This window comes from Arvicola amphibius, chromosome 15, assembly GCF_903992535.2.
Source record: "Arvicola amphibius chromosome 15, mArvAmp1.2, whole genome shotgun sequence".
Classification (NCBI taxonomy): domain Eukaryota; kingdom Metazoa; phylum Chordata; class Mammalia; order Rodentia; family Cricetidae; genus Arvicola; species Arvicola amphibius.
This window is the reverse complement of record NC_052061.1, coordinates 4,840,710-4,864,159: the sequence shown is the minus strand read 5'-3', so window position 1 is coordinate 4,864,159 and position 23,450 is coordinate 4,840,710. Positions and strand designations below refer to the sequence as shown.

The 23,450-nt window shown below is 50.1% G+C and overlaps 1 protein-coding gene across 2 annotated transcripts; it reads left to right on the top strand.

Moving 5' to 3' along the window:
* Positions 1-735: 735 nt before the first annotated feature.
* Positions 736-20,252, top strand: Adgrg5 (adhesion G protein-coupled receptor G5). 2 transcript variants are annotated; one of them, XM_038312789.1, is made up of 13 exons: positions 736-853; positions 2,534-2,634; positions 10,262-10,349; positions 10,419-10,494; positions 10,823-11,129; positions 11,433-11,555; positions 12,001-12,117; positions 13,391-13,543; positions 14,107-14,228; positions 14,451-14,719; positions 15,579-15,696; positions 16,962-17,239; positions 17,488-20,252. In XM_038312789.1, the coding sequence occupies exons 3-13, from the start codon at positions 10,286-10,288 to the stop codon at positions 17,586-17,588; spliced, it is 1,728 nt and encodes a 575-aa protein (XP_038168717.1). In that variant the 5' UTR covers positions 736-853; positions 2,534-2,634; positions 10,262-10,285; the 3' UTR covers positions 17,589-20,252. The 2 variants fall into 2 exon arrangements, with proteins under 2 accessions (XP_038168717.1, XP_038168718.1); XM_038312790.1 differs by having other exon boundaries at positions 791-853; positions 2,503-2,634; positions 10,823-10,985.
* The last annotated feature ends 3,198 nt before the right edge of the window (positions 20,253-23,450 follow it).

Genomic DNA, 23,450 nt, shown 5'->3' with positions numbered 1-23,450 from the left:
GCATCTCTACTCCCCATCCCTGAATCACTTCCTCATTCTCTTTAGGGCTCTGTAGAGAGCGAGGCTGGTGTTATAGGGTAGGATTGTGGGAGTTCTGGCTAAAGACTGATCAGCTTCACTTCCCCTGCTGCTCTGGCTATACTTTCTGAGCTCTGCCCTGGGCTACCTGGAGCTGGGTCCTTATCCTCTCTAGGTGATCATCTCAGCACCTGTAACACTTGTCGGTCTTATTGTTGATATGTCCCCACCCCAAGATATTACTACCAGCACCTCCATCTTACAGAGGGGATATTGAAGCTCAGTCAGTTTAAAGACATTACCCCCACTCTCCTAGCCCATGGGAGGCTTGGAACTTGAACCCAGCATTTCCCAGCCTCAGATCTCTGGATCGATCCACGGGTTGTCATGTACTTAGTGGCCATTTCCCCCTTTCTATAAATGGGGAAACTGAGACTCAGGGAGGATCCATAGCTTGCCCAAGGTTGCGGAGCTGCCAGCCAGCATCTCGAACCCTCCACGTTACCACACTGCCCTTCCTGGCACACCTTTGGAGTTCCAGCCCACTCCTACCCTACCCCCCTCCCAGGAAGTACGGGAGGGGCCCCAGAGTGAGCTCAAGGGTAGACTTTGGTTTGGCCAACAGCTCAGAGGAAACAGAGGCTGCTACCACGAAAGAAGAAGTGAGGCGTGGTGAGCATAGGGTGAAGTGAGACCAGAGAAGCGAGGGGACAAGGAGCTGAGGTGAACTGAGAAGTCACAGCTCTCTGCTCCCCACAACTTCCTTTTCTCCCTGCAAACGCTGGAAGGCTGAATCAAGACAGCTCTGAGGACGTGACTGCAGCAGCTGCCACAGGTTAGTCCTAGACCCCTCCACCCTCCCACCAGTTGGTCCCCATCCGCAGACCCCACGAGCCCCTTCCCAGGTGTACAAGCTTCGGGACATCCCAGGCGTCTTGACCTAGGGATCCGCCTCCTTCCAATTCTAAAGAAACCCCTGCTTTCGGAAGTAGCTGCTGAAGTCGAGGCATGGCTGTTTTGGGGCCTTGCTTTCTGGGACCCCAGTTTCTCATCTATAAAGCCCTGTAACGTGGGTCTTAGGTGACAGAGTGTGGATCGTCAGATGCTCTGCTTTGGGCTTAGCGCAGAGCCTGTGTCCGGGGAATGGGAACTGCTGAAGTTCCTGAGCAGCCTGGACGCAGTGACTCACAGAAAGTAGACTCCTTGGTGTCTTGCTGTGGCTTTCCTTGCCCAGCTGTGACACAGGCTCATAGTGGCATCTCTGTGGGTTGTGGTTTGCAGATCCACACTGGTGCATTTCTCACCCAGGCCAGAGGCAGCTAGAGGAAGCCAGAATCAGGGTCCCCTCCTGTGGTTGGCAGGGGTTTGAGGGAGCATGTATATAGGAACATTGTGCTGGGCATGCCCTGGTGCTGCTGGTGGGGTACATGATCTGTTCTGGGGAGGAAACAGGGGCTCCCAAGCCTCAGGCACAGATGCCTTCCTGCCCAAGGCCTTTAGTTAGGGAACCAGACCTAAGGCAGGGCCTGATTCCCACAAGTAAGGATTCTGGAAGGGGTTATTTGAGTTCTTCTGGGGAAGTAGGTCTCTTTGGCCACATTTTACACATGAGAAACTTGGAGCTTAGAGGGTCATTGAGGCCAAGTTTTATGTTTTGGTTTTTTTTTTTTTTTTTTTTTTTTTTGGTTTTTTGAGATATGATTTCTCTGTAGTTTTGAAGCCTGTCCTGGAACTAGCTCTTGTAGACCAGGCTGACCTCGAACTCACAGAGAGCTACCTGCCTCTGCCTCCTGAGTGCTGGGATTAAAGATGCATGTGCCACCACCGCCTGGCTGAGCCCAAGTTCTTAACTCAGTGTCATACAGCCTGGGCACTGGATAGTGGAGCTGCTTATTAAATCCAGAGCTTTCTAAGCTCTTTCCTTTGTTCACAGATATCTTAATCTCCCCGTTGACCTAAAATAGGTCTTGCCTACTTCCACTTGACTCTCCAGCCACCTTTGGGAAGCTGGTGCTGGTGCTGGCTTAGAGCCTGGAGCCCAGGTTTGGGTCCTATCTTAGGTACCAGGCTTCTGTAGAACCCCAAGCAAACCCTTTGCTTTCATGGCGTGTGTTGTCTTGCAGTCTTTTGGAACCATCTGGAAAGTCAGGAAATGGATTCCTGTTTCTCAGGGGGCATCAAGTGATGGGTTACAGGGTGGTGGTGCATGGGTCCTACTCAGCAGGGACAGGAAAGGTACCTGGAGGTTACAGTAAAGATAGTGGTTTACCCTGGGAGTGAGGTAGAAACCACAACTTCTGTCTGTTTGGAAGGGGGGACTTCTGCTCTGGCCTTGATTTTTATAGTCATACGTGGAGTCAGGCTGCTCCTCTCTCTGTGTCTGCTTGGGAGTGGCATAGCTAAGGCCTGCATACCAAGCCTCAGGGCCCAGCCCCTCGAGGTCGAATACTTCTGCCCACTGAGTTTCAGTTTCTCCGCTAATAGTTCTGTCAGCTGAGGTCTTCTGCACTACCAGGTCCTGGCTGTCTCACTGGAAACAGCTCACGTTGTCCCTTCCAAAGCCTCCTCAGTCGTCCCAAAGCTTGCCCTGCATCCCTTCTCTGAGATCTCAGGAAGGTAAGTGAATCGTGTCATCTAGCAACCTAGCTCAATTCCTCTCTTAAAACTGGCTGATATATTAATATAGTATTAGGGAAAAACTGTGGGCAAGGAATGTAGTTCAGTTTGTAGAGTGCTTTGCCTAACATTTTACAAAGCCTAGGTTCGATCTCCCGCACCACAGAAAACCAGATGTAGGGGTGCATGCCTGTGATCTCAGAACTTGGGAAGTGGAGGCAGGAGGATACTAGGACTGAGACCAGCCTTAGCTACAAAGTGAGTTTGAGGCTAGCTATGCAGTGTGTGACCCTGCCTCAAAACCCAAACCAAAACAAATCAAAAGATTAAAAATGATGCTTTTACATCACAAAATAAAGAGCCATGTGATGTTAAAAAAATAAATGTCAGACTAGAAACTATTTGTGTTCATGTAACAGACAGGGGCTGATTTTCCTGTTATAGAAACTTCCTATAAAGCGATAGGTACATTGTACCGCAGTGTGCAAATGGTGAACCTGCACACGTTGGGATGACACACACACAGTGACAATTCTTTTTTGTTTCTGGCAGCACTGGGGATGGGACCCAGGGCCTGGTTGTGCTCAACAAGTGCTCTATCACTGAACAACTTCCTAGCCTGGCTGCTTGTTTGTAAGGGCAAAAGACTAGAACCGGCCAGAGAGTTTAGAATCCTGCCCCGTTAAATGTTAGTCACAGAGGGCTGTGAGCTAAATCCTGACTCATCCCTAAGATAGCATTAGCACATGCAGTTGGAGAGGTGGCTTCCCTGGATACAGCTGTAGCAGACGCTCCCAGATGTGTTTTCAAGAGAGAGAGAGCGGAAGGCAGACTAGTACGGCCCAGGCGCCACTTTGTATAGTTGATGGCAGAAGTCTCGTCTGTCTATATTTGTTTAAAAAAACATCAGAAGCTAGCTTGAGCAGACTCCAAGAAAGGGAGTCTCCCGCAGGCCATGGAGTAGCTGGGCCTGTAAAATGGAGGACTGCTTTGTACTTTACAGCTTTTTGTGGTTATTTCTTTACTTGCTGTTTATATTTGAAAGATGTGAATGTCTAAGCTGTCAGGGAAGTAACTACAAACAGAGACGTGCAAGCATAGCATATGGGTAAGTCTGAGGAGCCCAGACGAGGGCGGCAGAGAGAAGCGGTGTCATTCCTACACAGATGTACACCTTCCGCTTTTGCACATGTAAGAAAGGCAGCTTGCGCCGGGCGGCGGTGGCGCACGCCTTTAATCCCAGCACTCGGGAGGCAGAGACAGGCGGATCTCTGTGAGTTCGAGGCCAGCCTGGTCTACAAGAGCTAGTTCCAGGACAGGCTCCAAAAGCTACAGAGAAACCCTGTCTCGAAAAACCAAAAAAAAAAAAAAAAAAAAAAAAAAAAAAAAGAAAGGCAGCTTGCTTTTGCACGGATGGAATTACATTGTTTTACAACCTTAAAATCTTTTTATATGTATGGATGTTTTGCCTGTATATATGACTATGCACTACTGTGAGCCTGGTGTCTAGGGAGGGTCAGAAGAGGGTGCTGGATCCCTTGGGACCAGAGTTCAGGTGTTCGTGAGCTGCCATGTGTCCTCTGGAACTGCAGCCAGCGCTCTTAACCGCTTGAACTGTCTCTCCAGGCTCTGGTGTTTGCAACCGTAAAGCATTATTTTTCTCCTTTAGTGCTGACAATCCCCAGGGCTTTGTGTGTACTAGGACAGTGCTCTGCCATGGAACCACACCTTGGCCCCGGTGTGTGTCACTTTCAGAATCTCTTTCACTCAAAATGCTGTGTTGTGCATTTTTAACTTTCAAAAGAAAAAATTTAATTCATTGTACTCTCTCAACACTGGTCATCAAACCTAAGCCCCGTGGTTGCTAAGCAGTTACCACTGAGCTACGTTTCTGGTTCTCCTTTTTTAAATGTTAATTTTGGGAGAAGTTTCAAATCCACAGGTGCTTGCAAAAAAAAAAAAAAAAAGAATCATGCAGAAAAATTCTGTGTGTTCTTCACCCAGTTTTCTCCTATAAGGATACATAGTGTAATCACTAGCTCAAGAAATTCACATTAGTGTGATTCTCAGAGATCACTAGCTCGGTATGTGTTTGCTTGCACACCAGTACAGTGTGGGTGGGGATCAAGTTCTAGGCAGTTTATCAACTGTAAAGTCCCGGAGCAGTCAACAAACACAGTCACAGCACAAACTGCTCCATCCCCACATGGGTCCTAGATGCACAGGAGCCCTCCCTTGCCCGTGGCAACCACTGATCTCATCTGCGTCTCTGTAATTATCATTTCAAGCATGTTCTGCTAGTCACAACACAAGTCTTAACATTTTGAGATTTTTTTTGTTTACTCAGTTGAATTCCTTTGAGATATATCTAAGTATATAGTTTCTTGTTTTTTTTTGGTTTGTTTGTTTTGTTTTATTTTGTCTTTGGTTGATACAGGACTCACTAGGTAGACCAGGCTGTCCCCGAACTCAAAGAGATTCACCTACTTCTGCCTCAAGTGATGGGATTAATGGCATGTGCCACCACACCTGGCCAGTATATAGATTTATAAAGAAATATACTTCTCTGAATTGCTGAGTTCTTACGGCATGGCTGTGTTACAGTTGTACGTCGTGTGTGTGAGCGGGGTGCACACACGCTATTGAAATGTTGATGTCAAAGGACAACATCATGGATTTTGTTCTCTCCAACCTTTACTTGGGTGGCAGGCACCGAATTCATGTCACCAGGCTTTTGTGGCAAGTGCCCTTACCCACTGAGCCATCTTGCAGGAGCCTATTATTTTTATGAGATATTTTCATTTGTTTCTGTGTGTAAGAGTTTGCCTATGCATGCACACAGAGGCCAAAAACGATGTGGGGCATCCTACATCCTCTGTAACTGTTCCTCTTAGGTAGAGCCTCGTGAACCTGATGTTTATGCCTCGGTTAGGCTGGAAACCAGCAAATCCCAGACATCTCCCTGCTTCTCTCCACTTGGCACTGGGGTACAGGTGCTTGTGGGGAACAGTGGCTTGTTACATGGGAGCTGGGATCTGGATCTCAGGCCTCATGATTGTAAGGCAAACAGTCTTAACTGTGCGGCTATCTTTTCGTCTGCAAGCTAACTAACTCCTTCCTCCTTCCTTCCTTTCCTCCTCCTTCCTTTCCTCCTCCTTCCTTTCCTCTTCCTTCCTTTCCTCCTTCCTTCCTTTCCTCCTTCCTTCCTTTCCTCCTCCTTCCTTTCTTTCCCTTTTTTTTTTCTTTTTGTGGTACTGAATATTGAATCCAAGGCCTCACATATGCTAGGCAAATGTTCCACCACTGAGCAATATTCTGCGGTTCTTTTTATTTTTGTAATCTTTAGAATTTATTTATTTATTTATCTGGTTTTTCGAGACAGGGTTTCTCTGTAGCTTTGGTGCCTGCCTGCCCTGGAACTAGCTCTTGTAGCCCAAGCTGGCCTCGAACTCACAGAGATCCATCCGCCTGTCTCTGCCTCCCTAGGGCTGGAATTAAAGGCGTGCGCCACCACCGCCCGGCTAGAATTTATTTTATTTATTGTCTTTGGGTTTCTGTTGCTGTGACAAAACCTCATGACCAAAAGCAACCTGAGGAGGAAAGGGTTTATTTCAGCTTACAGTTCACAGTCTATCATGAAAGGAAATTAGGGCAGGGTCTCAAGACAGGAACCAGGAAGTAGGAACTGAAACAGAGGCCATGGAGAAATGTTTCTTTCTGGCTTGTTCTTCATGGCTTGCTCAGCCTGATTTCTTTCTTTCTTTTTAAGCTTAAAAAAATTGTGTGTATTGATGCTTTGCTCACCTGTGTATTTATTCACCTTGTATGTGCCCGATGCTGAGGGAGGCCAGAAGAGGGGGTTAGGTCCCCTCGAACTGAAATTACAGATGGTTGTTAGCCACCATGGGGGTCCTGGGAATTGAACCCACCCAGGTCCTCTGGAAGAACACTCGGTACTCTTAACTGCTGAGCTGTATCTCCAGCCCTTAGCCTGCTTTCCTATAGCACCTAGGACCACCAGTCCTGGGGTGGCACCTCCCACAGTGAGCTGGAAACTCTCACATCCATCAGCAAAGGAAACGCCACGCAGGTCAGTCTGGCAGGATGATTTTCTCAGTTGAGTTTCCTTCTTCCCAAATGACTCTAGCCAGCACATTATTACTTAATTATCATGTTGTACAAAAAGTGTGTACACACGTGGGCATGTGCGTGGCTTTATTTTTTAATTATTTATTTATTTTGTGTGTGTGTGTGTGTGTTTGTGTATGCACGCGAGAGCTCGCGTTCATACTCCTCCACAGCATGTATGTGAGGTCAAGGCACAACCTTTGGGAGCGGGCTTTCTTCCACCATGCACTCTGCAGAAGGAATTCAGGTAGTCAGGCCTGCGCAAAATGCGGTGTAGTCGGTTTTTTTTTTTTTTTTGTTTGTTTGTTTTGTTTTGCTTTGCTGTCAATGTGACATAAGTTAGAAGCGTTTTAGGAAGAGGAAATGCCTGTTGAAGAATTGTCTCCATCACACTGCCCTGGGGGCATTGTCTTGACTAACGATGGGAGGGGAGGACCAGTGTGGGTGGTGCCCCCGTGGGGGGGGGGCGCAGGTGGTCCTGGGTTCTATGGGAAAGCAGGCTGGGAAAGTCACGAGGAGCAAGTCAGTAGGCATGTTCCTTCATGGATTCTGCTCTAGCCCCTGCCCTGACTTCCCTTCACGGTGGAATGTGAGCTGTAAGCTGAAATGCCCCCAGCCAGATGCTTTTGGTCATGATGTTTATCACGCAGCCAACGCTCTTACTGTCTGAGCATCTCACTGGCCCTATTTTTTTTTTTTTAAAAAAAATTCTTTCCTTAATAGCTTTAATTAATTCCTGAAGTGATTTAGTGAAAAGTAAGTCCCACTGATCAGGTTAGGCGCATTCTAAACAGACGATCCCAGAAATAGCCCGTGCACGCTGTGTACAACGGCGTGAAGGATTGCTTTGCTTAGTTTTGCTAAACTGTTTGTTCTTTCCGAATTTTCATCCTTTGGGGCTCATGTTTGCATTCTTCTGAATGAAGTCACAACGCAGATATACAGTTTGGGAAGCATCAAGGTCTGATGCTGTGATGTGTCAAAAGCAGGAAGCAGCACGGGTGGCTACCAGTCATGGCTGCTGTCTTCATCCCGTTTGCTTGGCAAAAGGACCAAGCAAAATTCTTCAGGCCATTCAGACACGTGGAATTTTTGCTGTATTATTTTATTCTTCTTTCAAGATTTTTATGTCAGGGCTGGAGAGATGGTTAAGAGGTTAAGAACACTGACTATTCTTTCAGAGGTCCTGAGTTCAATTCCCAGAAACCACATGGGTAGCTCACAACTGTCTATAATAAGATCTGGTGCCCTCTTCTGGTCTGCAAGGATACATGCAGGCAGATACTGTATACATAATTAATAAATAAATCTTTTTTAAAAAATTGTTTTTATTGAGCTATATATTTTTTCTCTGCTCCCCTTCCTTTCTCTCCCCTCCCCACTTCTACTCTCTCCCAAGGTCCCCCTGCTCCCAATTTACTCAGGAGATCTTGTCTTTTTCTACTTCCCATGTAGATTAGATCCATGTGTGTCTCTCTTAGTGTCCTCTTTGTTGTCTAGGTTCTCTGGGATTGTGAATTGTAGGCTGATTTTTCTTTGCTTTATGTCTAAATGCCACTTATGAGAGAGTACATGATGTTTGTCTTTCTGAGTCTGGGTTACCTCACCCAATATGATGTTTTCTAGATCCATCCATTTGCCCATAAATTTCAAGATGTCGTTATTTTTCCTTGCCATGTAGTACTTCATTGTGTAAATGTACCACATCTTCTTTATCCATTCATAAATAAATCTTTTAAGAAAAGATTTTTATATCAAATGGATTCTTGGCTTAAATGAATAATGTTACCAAATCACTAAAAAAGTGATGAAGGCAGGCATGGTAACCACGCCTTTAATCCCAGCATTTCTGTGGCAGGGGACTCTCTGCGAGTTTGAGGCCAGCCTGGTCTACACCATGAGTTCCAGGATAACCAGAGCTACATAGTGAGACCGTGTATCAAAAAGCAAATTTACTTTTACATTTATTCATCTATCTATCTATCTATCTATCTATCTATCTATCTATCTATCTATCTATCTATCTATCTATCTATTCATCTATCTATCATCTATCTATCCTCCTTTCCTCCCTCCTATCCATATTCAATGAGGCAGGGGCTCTCAATCAAACCCAGAGCTAACCAATGTGGTTAATCTAGGCAGCATGCTCTGGGGATTCCCTGTCTTTTGAAGCTGGAATAACAGATGATCACTTTGCTCACCCAGTATTTACATGGGTTTTGGGGATCCAAACTCAGTCCTCTTGTTACTGTGGCAAGGGCTTACCCACTAGGCTATCTCCTCCCCACCCACTGGGCTGTCTCCCTGACTAAATCCTCATGTGTAGCCTCATCTTCCATGCCCCTCTTCAGAGGCCCCTGATGCCTCCCATTCTCAAGGGCCTCCAAGGCCATGAGCCTTGAACTAGCTGATGTCTCCTTGCTCCCATATCTCTCCCATGAGCCCCTCCTCTGCCCATTGCCATAATAGATTAAAATGGACAAATTGATTTCCCAGGCAGCCACTTGCTCGGGGTCACTAGAAAGTTTCAGCTGGCATCATCCTCCCCATTTTCTGTCTTGTAGCTTTGTGCTTATCTTTCTTTGTTTCTCCAGACAAGGGTTTCTTTGTGTAGCCCTGATCGTCCTGGAACTCTTTATAGACCAGGCTGGCCTCGAACTCAGAGATTTGCCTGCCTCTGCCTCCGAGTACTGGGATTAAAGATATGCATCATCATGCCCTTTGCTTTGAGCTTATCTTAATCTATTTAGTCTCCTTTTGGAAGGGTTTTTGGGGTAGACATACTCTTACTCTATTTAGGTAGAAGTTCATTCATCTATTCCCCTCTTTTCCTAAGGTGCTGGGGATTGAACCAGAGCCTTGGACTCACTCGGCAAGGTTCGCCAACATGGAGAGAAACTTGGGGAAGGATGTGGGAAGACATTTTGTATTAGTACAGTTAGTGACAGGATGGGTCAGGATTATGCCTTGCTTGCTTTTAGCAGTACCCTGCCCCCACCCACTGAGGCTGGGGAACCCCCAGGGAGACTCTCAGGCTGAGCAGCTAATGGTAGCTATACTCAGTGGGTCAAACTTTCTGGAGTCAGAGACACTTGGCTTTAGCAATTCTCAAGCAAAGACAGAGTCTTTGTCCTCAGCCTGGGTTTCCGTCCCGGAAATACAGAAGTTGGAGAAGCAGCGAAGAAGCTAACGGTCCTGGGTTAGAGATGTAGTTTGGTTGGCAGAGTGCTTGGCTGGCATGCATGGGGCCTGTGTGTGATCCTCAGTACTGTTGGGTACTGGGATGAGCTATGCCATCTCTCTCAGCTACATAGCACGTTTGAGGCCAGCCTGGGCTACAGAAGATCCTATCTCAACAACAGCAACAAAAACAAAGAAGAAAAAGGAGAAGGAGGAGGAGGAAAAGGAGAAGAAGAAAAGAAGAAAGCCAAGGGGGGGAGTATTTATAGAAATATCTAGAAGGTAGAGGTACTGACTGTGGTCTCCCCTCTCCAAGACCACGAGGATCCCAGCAGAGGACATGGATGTACACGTGTCCCTTTTCGTCTGCCTGTGCCTCCTGGCTGCTCAAAGTATCCCAGCAGGTAGGTGATGACCTCCCGGGGGCGGAGTGCCGAGAAGCTGGCTCAAGGCCTGAGTCCCACTATCCACAGAAACAATATCAGAGCTACTGACCTTGATGACGCACCTGGAGCGGCCCAGAGGCCGGACCTCGTCTTCCAGAGTGAAGTGAGTCAGCCATACACATATTCAGCTAGCGGTGACTGAGTACCCACTGTGTGAGTACCCACTCGCTGTGTGCCTGGTACCAGGGCCTGGAGTTTTAGCAAAGGCTCGCCTCAGCCCTTCCAGAGTTTATTGAGGCCCCTTGATGAAGTGTTACCCGTCAATAGGTCCTTGCATTTCCTAGGTAGGGACTTTAAGACTTGGCCTGGGGACATGGGTTACACAGGGCAGGTTGCGGGCAGGGAGGAGAGATGCAATGGTGGGAGGGCTGGGTGGGGTTGGAAGGCCCCACCCCCAGGCTGTCTCCAGCTCCTCCCCCATGACCACCCAGTCCCAGGCATATCCATCACCTGGAGCAGATGTTGCTCAACGCCAGCTTCTGCGGGCACAACCTGACGCTGCAGACGAACGCCATCCAGTCTCTGGTCTTCAAGTTGGGTTGCAGCTTTCCTGGCCTTTCCCTGTCTAGTACCACCCTGCCAAATGTCCCCCAGGTCAGAGGCAGCCAGGGAAGGCCTGCAGGGGCTTACGGTCAAGATCTTCCCCCACTGCTGGTCCCCAGTCCCCTGTTCATGCTCTGTCCTGATCTGCTGGGAGTTGCCCCTTCTGCTTTGCTGTCTGGAGAGCAGAAAGAGGAGGTACCCCAGGACCCCCCATGGTCAGGCTCTTCATCCTGATTTTGCTTGGAGGCAGGTGGAGGGCCGGTCCCTGGGGCTGGTAGGACTCTGGTGTTCACGGGGCCAGATGCTTGGTTGGTGCTGGGGTGGTTCTGTTCTTAGGGAGTGAAGATGGGTGGGGAGGTCTGGGAGGAGAGGGTGCTATCGAAAAGTGGGGCTCAGGTGAGGTCTGGAAATGTTTAATGGGGCGGGAGCCCAAAGGTGTTGGGACTGGATCTGTGGTCTCTGATCAATCGGCCTCAGCCCATCTGCTGCCATCCACAGGCCTGGGCCCCACATGGCATGCAATTTCCTGCTGAGCTGACCAAGGATGCCTGTGTGGCCTCCCAGCCTGCTGGGCTCCGACTCATCTGCATCTACTTCTTCACGGCGGCACAGCTCTTCCAGGTCAGCAGAAGGTGACCAAGGACGCCTCTGTGTCACAGGTTGGCCCGTCACTGTGCAACTGTAGGCGGTCACTGCCATTCTGGGACCCGCTTTCCCTACCTGCTTTAGAGAGAGACAAAAGCTACTTAAGGAAAGAAGAATGGGTTTTGAGGATGGAGTCCATCGTGGTGGGCAGGAGTGCACAGGCCTAACCTATTCCAGAAAATCCCTCACTAGCCTGCCCAGAGGCTTGACTTAAGGCAATCTGAGGTCTTTTCAAACATAATCTATAGTCACCCTCCCAGAGAGGTAGGCTTGCAGTCTGAGACCCAAGACCTTGGTATATCAATGTCTGTGCTGAGACGGGAGACACACGGAAGGGAAGAGGACTGGGATGAGAATTCTGATCTCACGCAGGATCTCTCTGATCCCCCCCCACTTAACCCTTCTTCTACTGCCTTTCCAGGATGACAGTAACTCATCCCTGCTCAATAACTATGTCCTGGGGGCCCAGCTGGATCACAGGGCTGTGAAAAACCTTCAGAATCCTGTCAACATCAGCTTCTGGCACAACCGAAGTCTGGTACTGTTGGGCCCAGCCTCTGAAGCTTTCCCGTCAGCCCCGGTTTGACCAAACTGAAAATGTGGCACCATATGGGAAACAACTTTAAATCTGTTCTTTGAAATTTTCTGTAAAGAAACGAGGAAGAATTTTGTCGTGATTTGCTTTCAGTTGCTAGCACTAGAGAGTCAGCTTAAGCACTAAAGGGGATGTATACATCCCTATCAATGGAATGTCCACCTTCAGGTATGGCTAGATCCAGGCATGGACATAATACTGTTAAAGCTCAGTCTTCTCTGGTCTCAGCCATGTTTTCCCGCCTTGGCTTTTGTTCCTATGGTAAGATGGGATGGATGCTGAAGATATCGGGTTCACATCTGTTCTTCTAGGAAGGTTCTTCTCCACCAGTGCAAACCAGGGCTCCAAAAGGTTTGACTGAATCGTGTGTCTATGGCTGAACCAGGCGGTGTCCAGGAGGAGAGATACGTGGATTTGCTAGGCTGGGTCACATGGGGTGGGGGTAGCGCTGGTGCTGATGCTGGAACAGGAAAGTGTAGCCGGGAGGCACAAGTCCTCCTCCTCCTCCTCTTCCTCTTGCTGCTACTGCTGCTGCTGCTGCTGCTGCTGCTGCTGCTGCTGCTGCTGCTGCTGCTGCTTCTGGGTCCCTGTCTGCCTGCCTCCCTGTGAAGAACCAAAGTGCTATTTTCTGGCTCCACCTGCCTCAGTCTGGGCAGGAAGGCTGGCATTGCCAACTTCACAGCAACCTTCCCTTTTACCTTCAAGACCTTTGCCTTTGGAATGAGTGTCCAGTTCCACTTCCATTCAATCCCTGTACCCCTAAGGCCTCCCTTCCCTCTGTCCCTCCTCTTCTGTTTTCCATAGTGTGTCTGTGTCGCACCCCTAATGCCCATTGTAAGGCTTGGCTGCCAATGAGTTTCCCATGACTGGTGTGGGAGGAGGTAGCAAACAGTGGTTTGTAGAAGATCTGTCACAGGAAGAGCCAGCACTGCCCCTCCCCCAAATGCTGAATGGCCTTTTTTGCTTCTGCCAACCTTGGGACTTGGATGTGTATAGTCCATTTTACACATGAATAAACTGAGGTTCAGAGAAGCTTGCCCGTTTGTCCAGGACACTGAGAACTCATGGTGAAGGTGGGACTGGCATCTGGGATTGTCAAAGCCCAGCCAGCACCCATAAAATGTTGACGGGGTGCAGTTGAATCTCTCTTGGGCCCCAGCTCCTCACATGGGATCTCATCCTGTGCCCCTAGACTGATCCCCGCGTCTCATTTCAGGAAGGGTACACTGTGACCTGTGTTTTCTGGAAGGAGGGAGCCGGCCAGCACAGCTGGGGGACCTGGAGCCCTGAGGGCTGCTATACAGAGCAGCCTTCACCCTCTCAGGTCCTCTGTCGCTGCAACCACCTCACCTACTTCGCAGTTCTCATGGTATGCCGCCATTCGCCACGAGTGAGGGGGACAGGAGCTGCAGGAGCCCCTGGTGGGTGGGTACAGGAGTAAGATCAGCCCAGCCCTCCCAGGCTTGAGTCACACAAGTCAGCTTAGGGACCTGCTTTCCTTTAAAGATTTGTAGGCTTCAGGCACGACTTGATCTTGGGGCTAAATCATACCAAGACAGGATTCAATCTCTGTCCCTCAACTCTGCTTACTCTGTCCTGGCTTGGCCTTCAGCTAGGATGCCCTAGGGGATAATAACAGCTGCCAGCACCTTCAGGCTCATACCTTGCTGGCTTTTAGACCAATGGACTCAAGAGCCTCCCTTACCCAAGCTTGGCGGTTGTCCCAGCTGTGTGTATGGACTGGGATAAGTGTGCTTTCGGGAGGCTGTGGGTAACAAAAGCCACAGTGCAGGCCATGGCTTCATGCAGGGCAGGGCCGGGCTGGGCTGTGGGGAAGGGACTTGGAACTGAGGTCTGGGAGACTTCTCTGGCAGAGCCCAGAGAGAGCTGGGCATTTCCATGCTTCAGGCCCTCAGCCCTTTTGCCCTATAGCAGGTCTCTGGAGATCCAGTGCCTGCTGAGCTACGAGTGCCTCTTGAATACATCTCCTTGGTGGGCTGCAGCATCTCTGTCGTGGCCGCGCTGCTCACCATACTACTGTACGCCCACTCCAGGTAATCCTCGCCCTGCTCAGCCCACCTACTTCCGCTGCGCATCTTCCTTCATGTCCCAGCTTCCTGGGGTAGGTGGGGCTATTCAGAGGGAAGGGCCGCAGGACTTAAGCCATCCTAACAGCGTGGCAGCTAGTGGGTCGTTCCCCATTAGCTTCAATTCCCCCATCATTGTGCATCTGTGAGCCAGGCCCTGGCGCCGACTGGGCAATGTTCCACCCGCAGGAAGCAAAGTGACTCCGTCACACGTATCCACATGAACCTGCAGGGCTCTGTTCTGCTCCTGAATGTCAGCTTCCTTCTGAGCTCCCAGATGGCCCTGCCCACAGTGCCCAGGTCAGTGTGCACGGTGCTGGCTGCCACCCTCCACTATGCGCTGCTCAGCTGCCTTACCTGGATAGCCATTGAAGGTTTCAACCTCTACCTTCTCCTGGGGCGCGTCTACAATGTCTACATCCACCGATACTTGCTCAAGCTCTGCGTGCTGGGCTGGGGTAAGGGACATCTATCTAACCTGCCTCTGAATCTTCCAGAGCACAGGGTGCTAACCCCAAGTCCCCCCGCCTGTCACGGCAACTGCTGTGTGACCATCCCTGTCAACCCTCAACGCCATTTTCAATAATACTAAGTGCTCACTACAGTCTCTAACTCCATCTCCATCGATGACATCACTTCCACGGCCACCTCCACCCCCAGCAGCACCATTGCCCCTGCGTGTCCTCACCTCCGGATCTGCATCTGTTTCCAACACTGTCGTTTCTACTATTGTGACTTCATCACCTCTACCTCCAGCAGCACCATTGCCCCTGCGTGTCCTCACCTCCGGATCTGCATCTGTTTCCAACACTGTCGTTTCTACTATTGTGACTTCATCACCTCCACTCTTGGCACTGCCGTCACCCCCAGTCCCCTTTCCCCACCATCACCCCCACCATGTCCCTGGCCATACCTACCTTTACTTCCGTTTCCAGCACCCCGTCTCCTTCATCCTCATCACCATCCTCATCTTCACTGCACCCCGCCACCCTCCCCTTACTATTCTTTACCGCAGCATCACGGACATCTCCATGACCTCAGTAACCTCTTGTTATGGTCTCTAGTTCCTCTCAAGTTCCCCGGCTACCCCCACCTCCTGTCAGCTCCCTGCCACCTCCCAGGTGGCCACCACCACTGCTGCCACTCAGCCCTGGAACCTCACTGATACCATCTTGGAAATGAGCCTCTTCCAAGACCACTAAGCTAGCTCCGGGGCTGCAGCTCAGCATAGTGGCATGCCTCCCTCCCCCCTTACCCCCCCCCATGTCAGCAGGCCCAAGGACCGGAGCCAGCTTGTCTTGGGGTCTCGCCCTCCAGGCTTTCCAGCCCTCTTGGTGCTGCTGCTTCTGGTGATCAAGAGCTCAGTGTATGGGCCCCACATGATCTCTTTCTCCAAAAGCCAGGAAAATGGCACAGGCTTCCAGAATGTGTCCATGTGAGTGCCTGGTGAGGCAGAGGGGCCCCCGTGCGGGCCTGGTCTCTCTAAGGTGACGTAATGGCTGAGGGGTGAAGAGCCATGATTTAGACGCAGGGGGGATTCCAGTGGGAGGGTCTTCCCACCTCAGTTAACGTATGATAATGTCCAAAGGCCTGCCTTCCAGGTGGGTCTATGTTCTGTTGATGATTAATACTAATCCACACAGTGTCTGTCTGTCTGTCTACCTACCTACCTACCTGTCATCTACTTTTCTATCTACCTTTTATCTACCCTCCTTCATCTGTCTGCATCTCTAAACTAAAATGACTTTCCAAACGCAGTCTGGTCATATAGCAGGGATGCTGGAGTAGTAAGCAGTGGTAGAGCCTTGTGCTAGAATATTCTGTAACAGCAAAAGCAAAGGATGCATAATGCTGCTCACCCATGTGCATGACTCTTGCAAATGATGTTCAAGGACATTGTGACTCCAGCATCAGGGCCCCAGGAGGGGATATCTAGATACATGACTGTGACAGGAACCCAGACTCAGGTCCCAGGCCAAGAGGCTTCAAGTTCAACCCTTGCCCCAGCCAGCGTATGCTCCTAAGCAGAAGTCTTAACTGTGGGATGGAGATGGTTAGGTGCCCGCTCCTGGTCTGTTGTGAGGATTGCCTGGGATCACTCATGCTGACCATGCGGCATGCTCTGACTGAAGCAAAGATTAGCACCTCTTTTGAAGTGTCCTAGAGAGGAAAAGTCCAACGCCTCTTGGAGGGCCTAGGCCCAGGTCATGGCCCAGCAGGCACCCCCAAGTTCAGTGTCCTCTGTGGAATCTCCCTACCGCTCTTCTGCCCCCCAGCTCTTTTATGCTCGAGCATCTACCCAGCAAACTGTGGGGTGGTGCTTCACGTACTGCTTGACTCTAGGTGGGGAAGCATCTAGGGAGGTGTGTCCCATTACACAGAGGTGGTGGCAAGATGGTGGCGGTGGTGGGTGGAGTGGAAGAGGAAGCTTCTAGAATGAGAGCCTAGATCAGCGATCTACAAGACATCGATCAGGTTGGCATGGAGAAGGTGAGGCAGCAAGATGAGGGAAGTAGACTCAGGAAGTGGATGGAGGTGTCAGATGGGCTCAGGGTTTGGGCATATAAACTATCAGGCAAGTTACAATCCCTGGAACAGCAAGACCAGGCAGGGGTAGAGTCAGCCCCAAGGCTCAGGTGCACTTGGCATCCTGCAGGTCTTGAGGTCTTGCTAATCCTGACCTTTCCTCCTGTCCTGCAGGTGCTGGGTACGCAGTCCCATGGTACACAATGTCCTGGTCATGGGCTATGGTGGCCTCACATCTCTGTTTAACCTGGTGGTGCTGGCCTGGGCTCTGCGGATTTTGTGCAGGTTACGGGCGCGGAAGAAGGCTCTGAGCTCCTGGGCCTACCGGGACACCGTCATGGTGCTGGGCCTCACGGTGCTCCTGGGCACCACCTGGGCCCTGGCCTTCTTCTCCTTTGGTGTCTTCCTGCTGCCTCAGCTCTTCCTCTTCACCATCTTCAACTCGCTCTATGGTAGGGCTGCAGGAGCTCACAGGGTGGCAGGCACTGGGAGGGGACTAGTCACCGAGGGTCTCTAGGTCAAGGGGTGGATGATGGCGGAGTCCACAGCTCCATTTAAGCTGATCTGGGGACATATCTGCCCAGAGGGGAGGGTTGCCTTTGAACTGCACAAAGGTGACCTCCGGGTCTGTCCCTTCATCCCCCAACGATAGGAGGTTGTTGGTTCTGGTGCCGTTCTCACTGACCAGCCTGTCTTGCAGGTTTCTTCCTCTTCCTGTGGTTCTGTTTGCAAAGGCATTACTCAGACGCCGAAGCCAAGGCAGAGATGGAGGCAGTCAGCTTCTCCCAGACGACACATTAACCCAGCTCCCGGCCTGCAGCCTCAGCCTATCCTGCTTCCAGCAGCCCACGGCCTTGGCTCATCCTGGGACAGTGGTGGGCAGGTTGTGGAACACCAGAGTCCACTGTACCCTCAAGGGATCCTTTTTACCTCCCAGAATTACCTAGGGCAGAAGGCAGCGTGTCCTGGGTGCAACTCCATTGGCCAGGCTATGGTCTGCGAGCCAGGAGGTTACGCCAGACTGGATCACACCTTGCACCCTGCTCAGCACTTACAGATACAGCCTTGTGGCCTGTTTCTGGGGCCATTCTTCCTTTTGCCAGTCCCATCTGATGACGACTTCAAGTTTCCATCTTTCCAAAGGTCAAGAAATCCAGCCCTTCCCCCTCCTTAACCTACACAGCCAAGACAAGACCTCTGTGTCTTTCCCTGAAGCAGAGCCCGCTGGGCTTGAGGGATCTAGCTGCTAGCCCACTGTGTAGGACCCGATTTTCCTGGTGGGCCTGAGGGTGTGTGTTCAAAATCTACAAATTCTGCCCACAATGGGAGCGCATCTGTGTTGCTATTCAGACCAGGTGGGAGACCGCGCTTCCCCCAGGATGGACAGTAGGGGGCGCTGTTGCCTTGTGTGCCAAGGCATTGGCTCCAAAATTGCCGCTGGAAATGCAGCTGTTACCTACCTGTCTGAGGACCCATCGACAAGTAGGAGAGTCTGGGACCTACAACGCCATTGGCTTTCACACATCCATTGTCTCTTTCTCTGTGCAGTTGAACAAGGTCATGTTTGGGGGTTTGGGCCCAGGTGTTTCTGGCACCCAAACAGCTGCTTGGGGTAGACATCAGACATACCATGTACTTGAACCACAGAAAGGGAATCAGAGCTGGATGCTATCCTCCTGGACATTTCTGGGTAATCATGTCTCCATCCTCCCAGGAGGTCCTCTGAGTGTTTCTGGGTAATCATGTCTCCATCCTCCCAGGGAGTCCTCTGTGTGTTTCTGGGTAATCATGTCTCCATCCTCCCAGGGAGTCCTCTGTGTGTTTCTGGGTAATCATGTCTCCATCCTCCCAGGGAGTCCTCTGTGTGTTTCTGGGTAATCATGTCTCCATCCTCCCAGGGAGTCCTCTGTGTGTTTCTGGGTAATCGTGTACTTAGCCCCCCACTGGCTGCGGAGTGTACAGGCTCTGGGCCAGGCTGCCTGGGATCAGATGCCAGGTCTGTGGCTGTGGGCAAGTTGTTCAGCCTCTTTGTGCCTTAGTTTCTCCATCTACAGCAGGGACAATAGTAGTAACTGTTTGGAAGATTCAGTAAAAGAAAATCCACTTAAGTCTTACTACATGAGGCCTCAAAAAGTGGTCACTGTTATTACTAGATTTATAGTATCATTTTTATTCTAATTATTTCTCTCTCTGTGTGTGTATGTAGTGTATGTGCACACACGTGTGCAGGTGCAATATCCTTGCACATATGTCCTGGAACCAGAGAAGGATATTGGGTGCCCTGTTCTCTGACTCTCTGCCTTATTCCCTTGAGACTGGGTTTCTCAGTGATCATGGAGCCAGGCTGATAGCCAACAACCCCAGCAATCCTTTACTTTCACCCAACACCCCTCCTGCCCCCCACCCCGACCAGCACTGGGGTTACAGGCTCATGTGACATACTTGACTTTTTTTTACATAGGCGCTGGGATCTGAACTCAGGATCTCATGCGTGTGCACAAATGCTCCTATGTACTAAACCATCTCTTCAAAGGCCTAGTTATTGATAACAGCTTCAACTGAGGGAAGCTGTTTAGGTCCCAGGCCTGGTGCTGTTTGACCCCACAGCTCCTCCTTAGGCATATCCTTCCATCTTGTGGCTTCCTCCCCCACTTTTCTTGGAGAAGGACCTTGCTCACCCCCTCTGGCCCCTACTGTATCAATGATGTTCCCTACATTCTACGACTCCAGGCTAGCCATGTCTCCACCCCAGTTTCTGAGTCCTCCACTTATCCATTTATCATATCTTTCATGAAACCTCCCCAGTTGCACCACAGGGAAGGCCTCTTTCCCACGCTGGCTCCAGGCTGGATCCTCCACCAGAACCCCCCATGGTTAGTCCAGCATGGAGATCCTTGGGTTTGGTCTCCACGTTAATGAGGAACCTTTGGACAACTGGATGGGTGGGAGAGAGGTGACCCAAGTGAAACAGGGGCCTTGCTTGAGCCAAGGACCTGGCCTCTCAGAACTGGTAAACCCAGAGCCACCCGAAGGAGGACATGGTCGCAAGGACAGCCTGTGGCTCTGCACCCCACTGAGGTCCAGACTCTGGGGTAGCACTTCATGTATCTACCCCAGTAGGGGCGGGAAGTTGGGTCAGCCGGAGGAGGTATGGGCTGCCAGGTCTGCTCTAGCTTAGTGTTCCCAATAGACATAGCCTAGGTGGTGGACCAGCTTCTGAGCTTCCAGATGGGCAGGAAGGTAGGAAGGTCTGGGATGGAGTTTGGGGATGCTGCCCAGAGGAAGGCTCTGAGGAAGGGCTGACAGTGGGCGTGGTCTCAGGAAGGCCTGGTACATCAGGCACGAGCATGGGTGAACAGTGGCTGTTGAAGAGAGAATTCCAGATAATGCAAAGGAATTTTACTTTTGAAGACACGCTCACACTAAGAAGTTAACTCGTCTATCTGAAATTCAAATTCCGCCTCATGTCCCATATATCTATTTTTATTTTTGCTAAATCCAACCTTAATTAAAAAGTATTGGCTCAGGAGTCTGGGCTGTGGGCTCTTCATCTTTCCGATCACCCTAACCAACACCAACTGAGCAGCCCCTCTGCCCATCAAACGAGCCCACTCACTCAGCCCACTCAGCGTGTCCTTCCACCAGCAGGAACCCCAAGGGGTCCCACTGCCTCATCAGCCCTGGCTCAGAACCAGCGCCCCTCTGAACGGAGCCTCCTTCCAGGCCTCTTTGCCTCCCCAGAAGCCAGAGGGAACCTGTAGCCTCAGCATGTTCTCTCCACAGCTGAAAGCTCCCCTTCTCCTCACTCCCAAACTACCAGTGGACTTTGGGAGCACAGGGAGGTCTGACCTGCCATCTCTCTCCAGCCCAGCTTCCCTTCCTCAATCTTGCCACACCAAACAACTTTCATTTTCCCAGAGAGCATCCTTCTCATCTTTGAAGCTGGCCTTTTTTCTGGAATATTCTCCCTGATGGCTTTTGTTTGTGGAATTATGGCTCCACATCTTTAGCATCTCAGTTTGTTCCACCCCCAGCCCCCTCCAGCCCGGGCGGAGAAGCCCCTGTCCTCCAGTCTGGATGGAGCTTCCTTTCCACACTCCCTTCCCCCACAGCAGAAGTCATTTCTCCTGTGTTGCAGCTAACTGTCCCTGTCTGCTCAGCTGCCAGACGGAGAGCATTTGGAGACAGGTGCTGTGTCTCATTTGCTCATTCAGCCATCATATAATGGTTTAGCACTTATATTTTGGGCATTGCACTAGTTGCTAGGGATATATAAATGAACAAGTCATCACATTCTAGTGTGGGGGTGGCCTACAAGAAGCAGTTTAGCAAACGGATATAAAATATGACATCTGGTAACGTGCACTGTGAAGAAACATAAAAGAAGTGAGAAGTGGGGGCTGAAACCCTGGTTTCATCAGGTGGGTGCTGGGGTATTGGGCTTGGGGTGCAGGAGAGGGTCAGTGAGTGGACCCCAACTGGTCATTGTTGGGGCAAGGTTTCTCTCTCCATCCATCTCTCTCTTCTTTCCTTCCTTCCTTCCTTCCTTCCTTCCTTCCTTCCTTCCTTCCTTTCCTTCTTTTTTTTTTTTTTTTTTTGGTTTTTCGAGACAGGGTTTCTCTGCAGCTTTAGAGCCTGTCCTGGAGCTAGCTCTTGTAGACCAGGCTGGTCTCGAACTCACAGAGATCTGCCTGCCTCTGCCTCCCGAGTGCTGGGATTAAAGGCGTGCGCCACCACCGCCCGGCTCCTTTTTTTCTTTCTCTTTCCTTCCTTCCTTATTTTAATAATTTATTATTTGTATATTATGCACATTGGTGTTTTGGCTGAATGTCTATGTGAGGGTCTTGGATCCCCTGGAACTGGAGGTACAGACAGTTGTGAGCTGTCATATGGGTGCTGGGAATTAAACTGGGGTCCTCTGGAAAAGCAGTCAGTGCTCTTAACCTCTGAACCTCTGAACCATCTCTCCAGCCCCAAGGACAGGGTTTCTTAAAGCATTTTTCCCATGTGGTGGTAGTGAACTTTGGGGAACCTCGGGGTAGGGAGGTTGGGAAGGTGAGTCTCCTCTGAAATTAGGCTCCCAGGGATCTGGGGTGGTTCTGGGTTGGGAAAACCTCTGTAAGAGATTGGTAATGGTCTCAACCTGGAGGAAAACATCCCTAGGTTAGGTCAGGAGGATTTTATCTGTGAGTAATATCAAATAAAAAGCTTCCAAATTTATCTTCCTGAATCACAAGAGGTGAGCCACCATGAGGGGCAGGCCATGGAAGGGAAAGGAAGAGCAATGGAATACTGAGAGGCCATGGGAGATGCTTAAAGACATAAAAGCTTCAATGACAGGAAGTGCACATAAGTAAGACAAGTAAAAATGGTGGGGAGGAGAAGGAGGAAGAAGAAGAAGCGAAGGGAGAGGAGCAACAGAAACCCAGTCTTGAAAAACCAAAAAAACCAAAAAAAAAATTTTTTTTTACTTTTTATTTGTTTTATTTATTTATTTTCAAGACAGGGTATCTCTGTGGCTTTGAAACCTGTCCTGAAACTAGCTCTTGTAGACCAGGCTAGCCTCGAACTCACAGAGGTCTCCCTGCCTCTGCCTCTCGAGTGCTGAGATTAAAGGCGTGCGCCGCCACCACCCGGCTAATTCTCAAACCTAAAATTCAACAGACAATCCACAGGGGAATGAAGGTGTAAGCTGGGGACTGTTTACACGGTGACAGAGCCTTGGCATGAAATACGAGAAGAATGACAGAGGCCCAGAGAACGGAATCAGAAAAATCTCACAGTGGAGTCCAGAAGAGGAAACTAGAGGAATGAAATGAACATAAAAGTTCCAGGTTTTCTAGAAGCGATGAGAAGCAGACCCGCAGAACCCGGGGAGTGCGGCGCGTCTCAAGCACCACCTGTGAAAATGAAGTCATGTTTTACACACCTGGAGAAGTGAGGAGAGCAGTCACAGGACAGACCGCGTGCACGGCGCGAGCTTCTGCTTAGCAACCACAGGCTGGGAGACTGTAACGACAGCCCCACAGAGAGGAGAACATGGAAATGTTAGCTGGAATTCCCTGCAGCCAACAGCCCTTTCGTGAACTAAGACCCAAAGGAAAATCCGTTCCTTCTAACATTTAAATGTCAATGAAAGCTGCGAGCAATCTTAACGGCATTTCGGGAAGAGCGAATTTCAACACGGAAAGGGATTCCGGGAGATCACGCTGAGACACAAGAAGGAACGGTGAGCATAGGACACTCGTTCTAAAACATGTTTTGCCATTGTCTCACTTAGCCCCGGCTGAGCTCAAACTCACTATGGAGGTCAGGCTGGCCTTTTCTTTCTTTTGTTTTTCCTTTTTGTTTATTTGCTTGTTTTTTTGAGACAGGGTTTTTCTGTGTCTCCCTGGCTGTCCTGGATCTCAATGTGTAGACCAGGGTGGTCTCGCGAACTCAGAGACTTGCCTTCCTGCCCTCCTGAGTGTTGTGAGTACGGGCTTGCACTGTCACGCCCAGCTTGGCCTTGAACTTCTGATTCTCCTGCTACCTCCTCCCAGGCTAGGACTACAGGCAATTGTCAGCACGCCCAAACAGGTAATTGTTCTACAGAGAGTAAACTCTGATTCTCATCTTTTCCTGTGTTACCATGTGATCTCTTCTGGGCGCGCTCCTGGCACT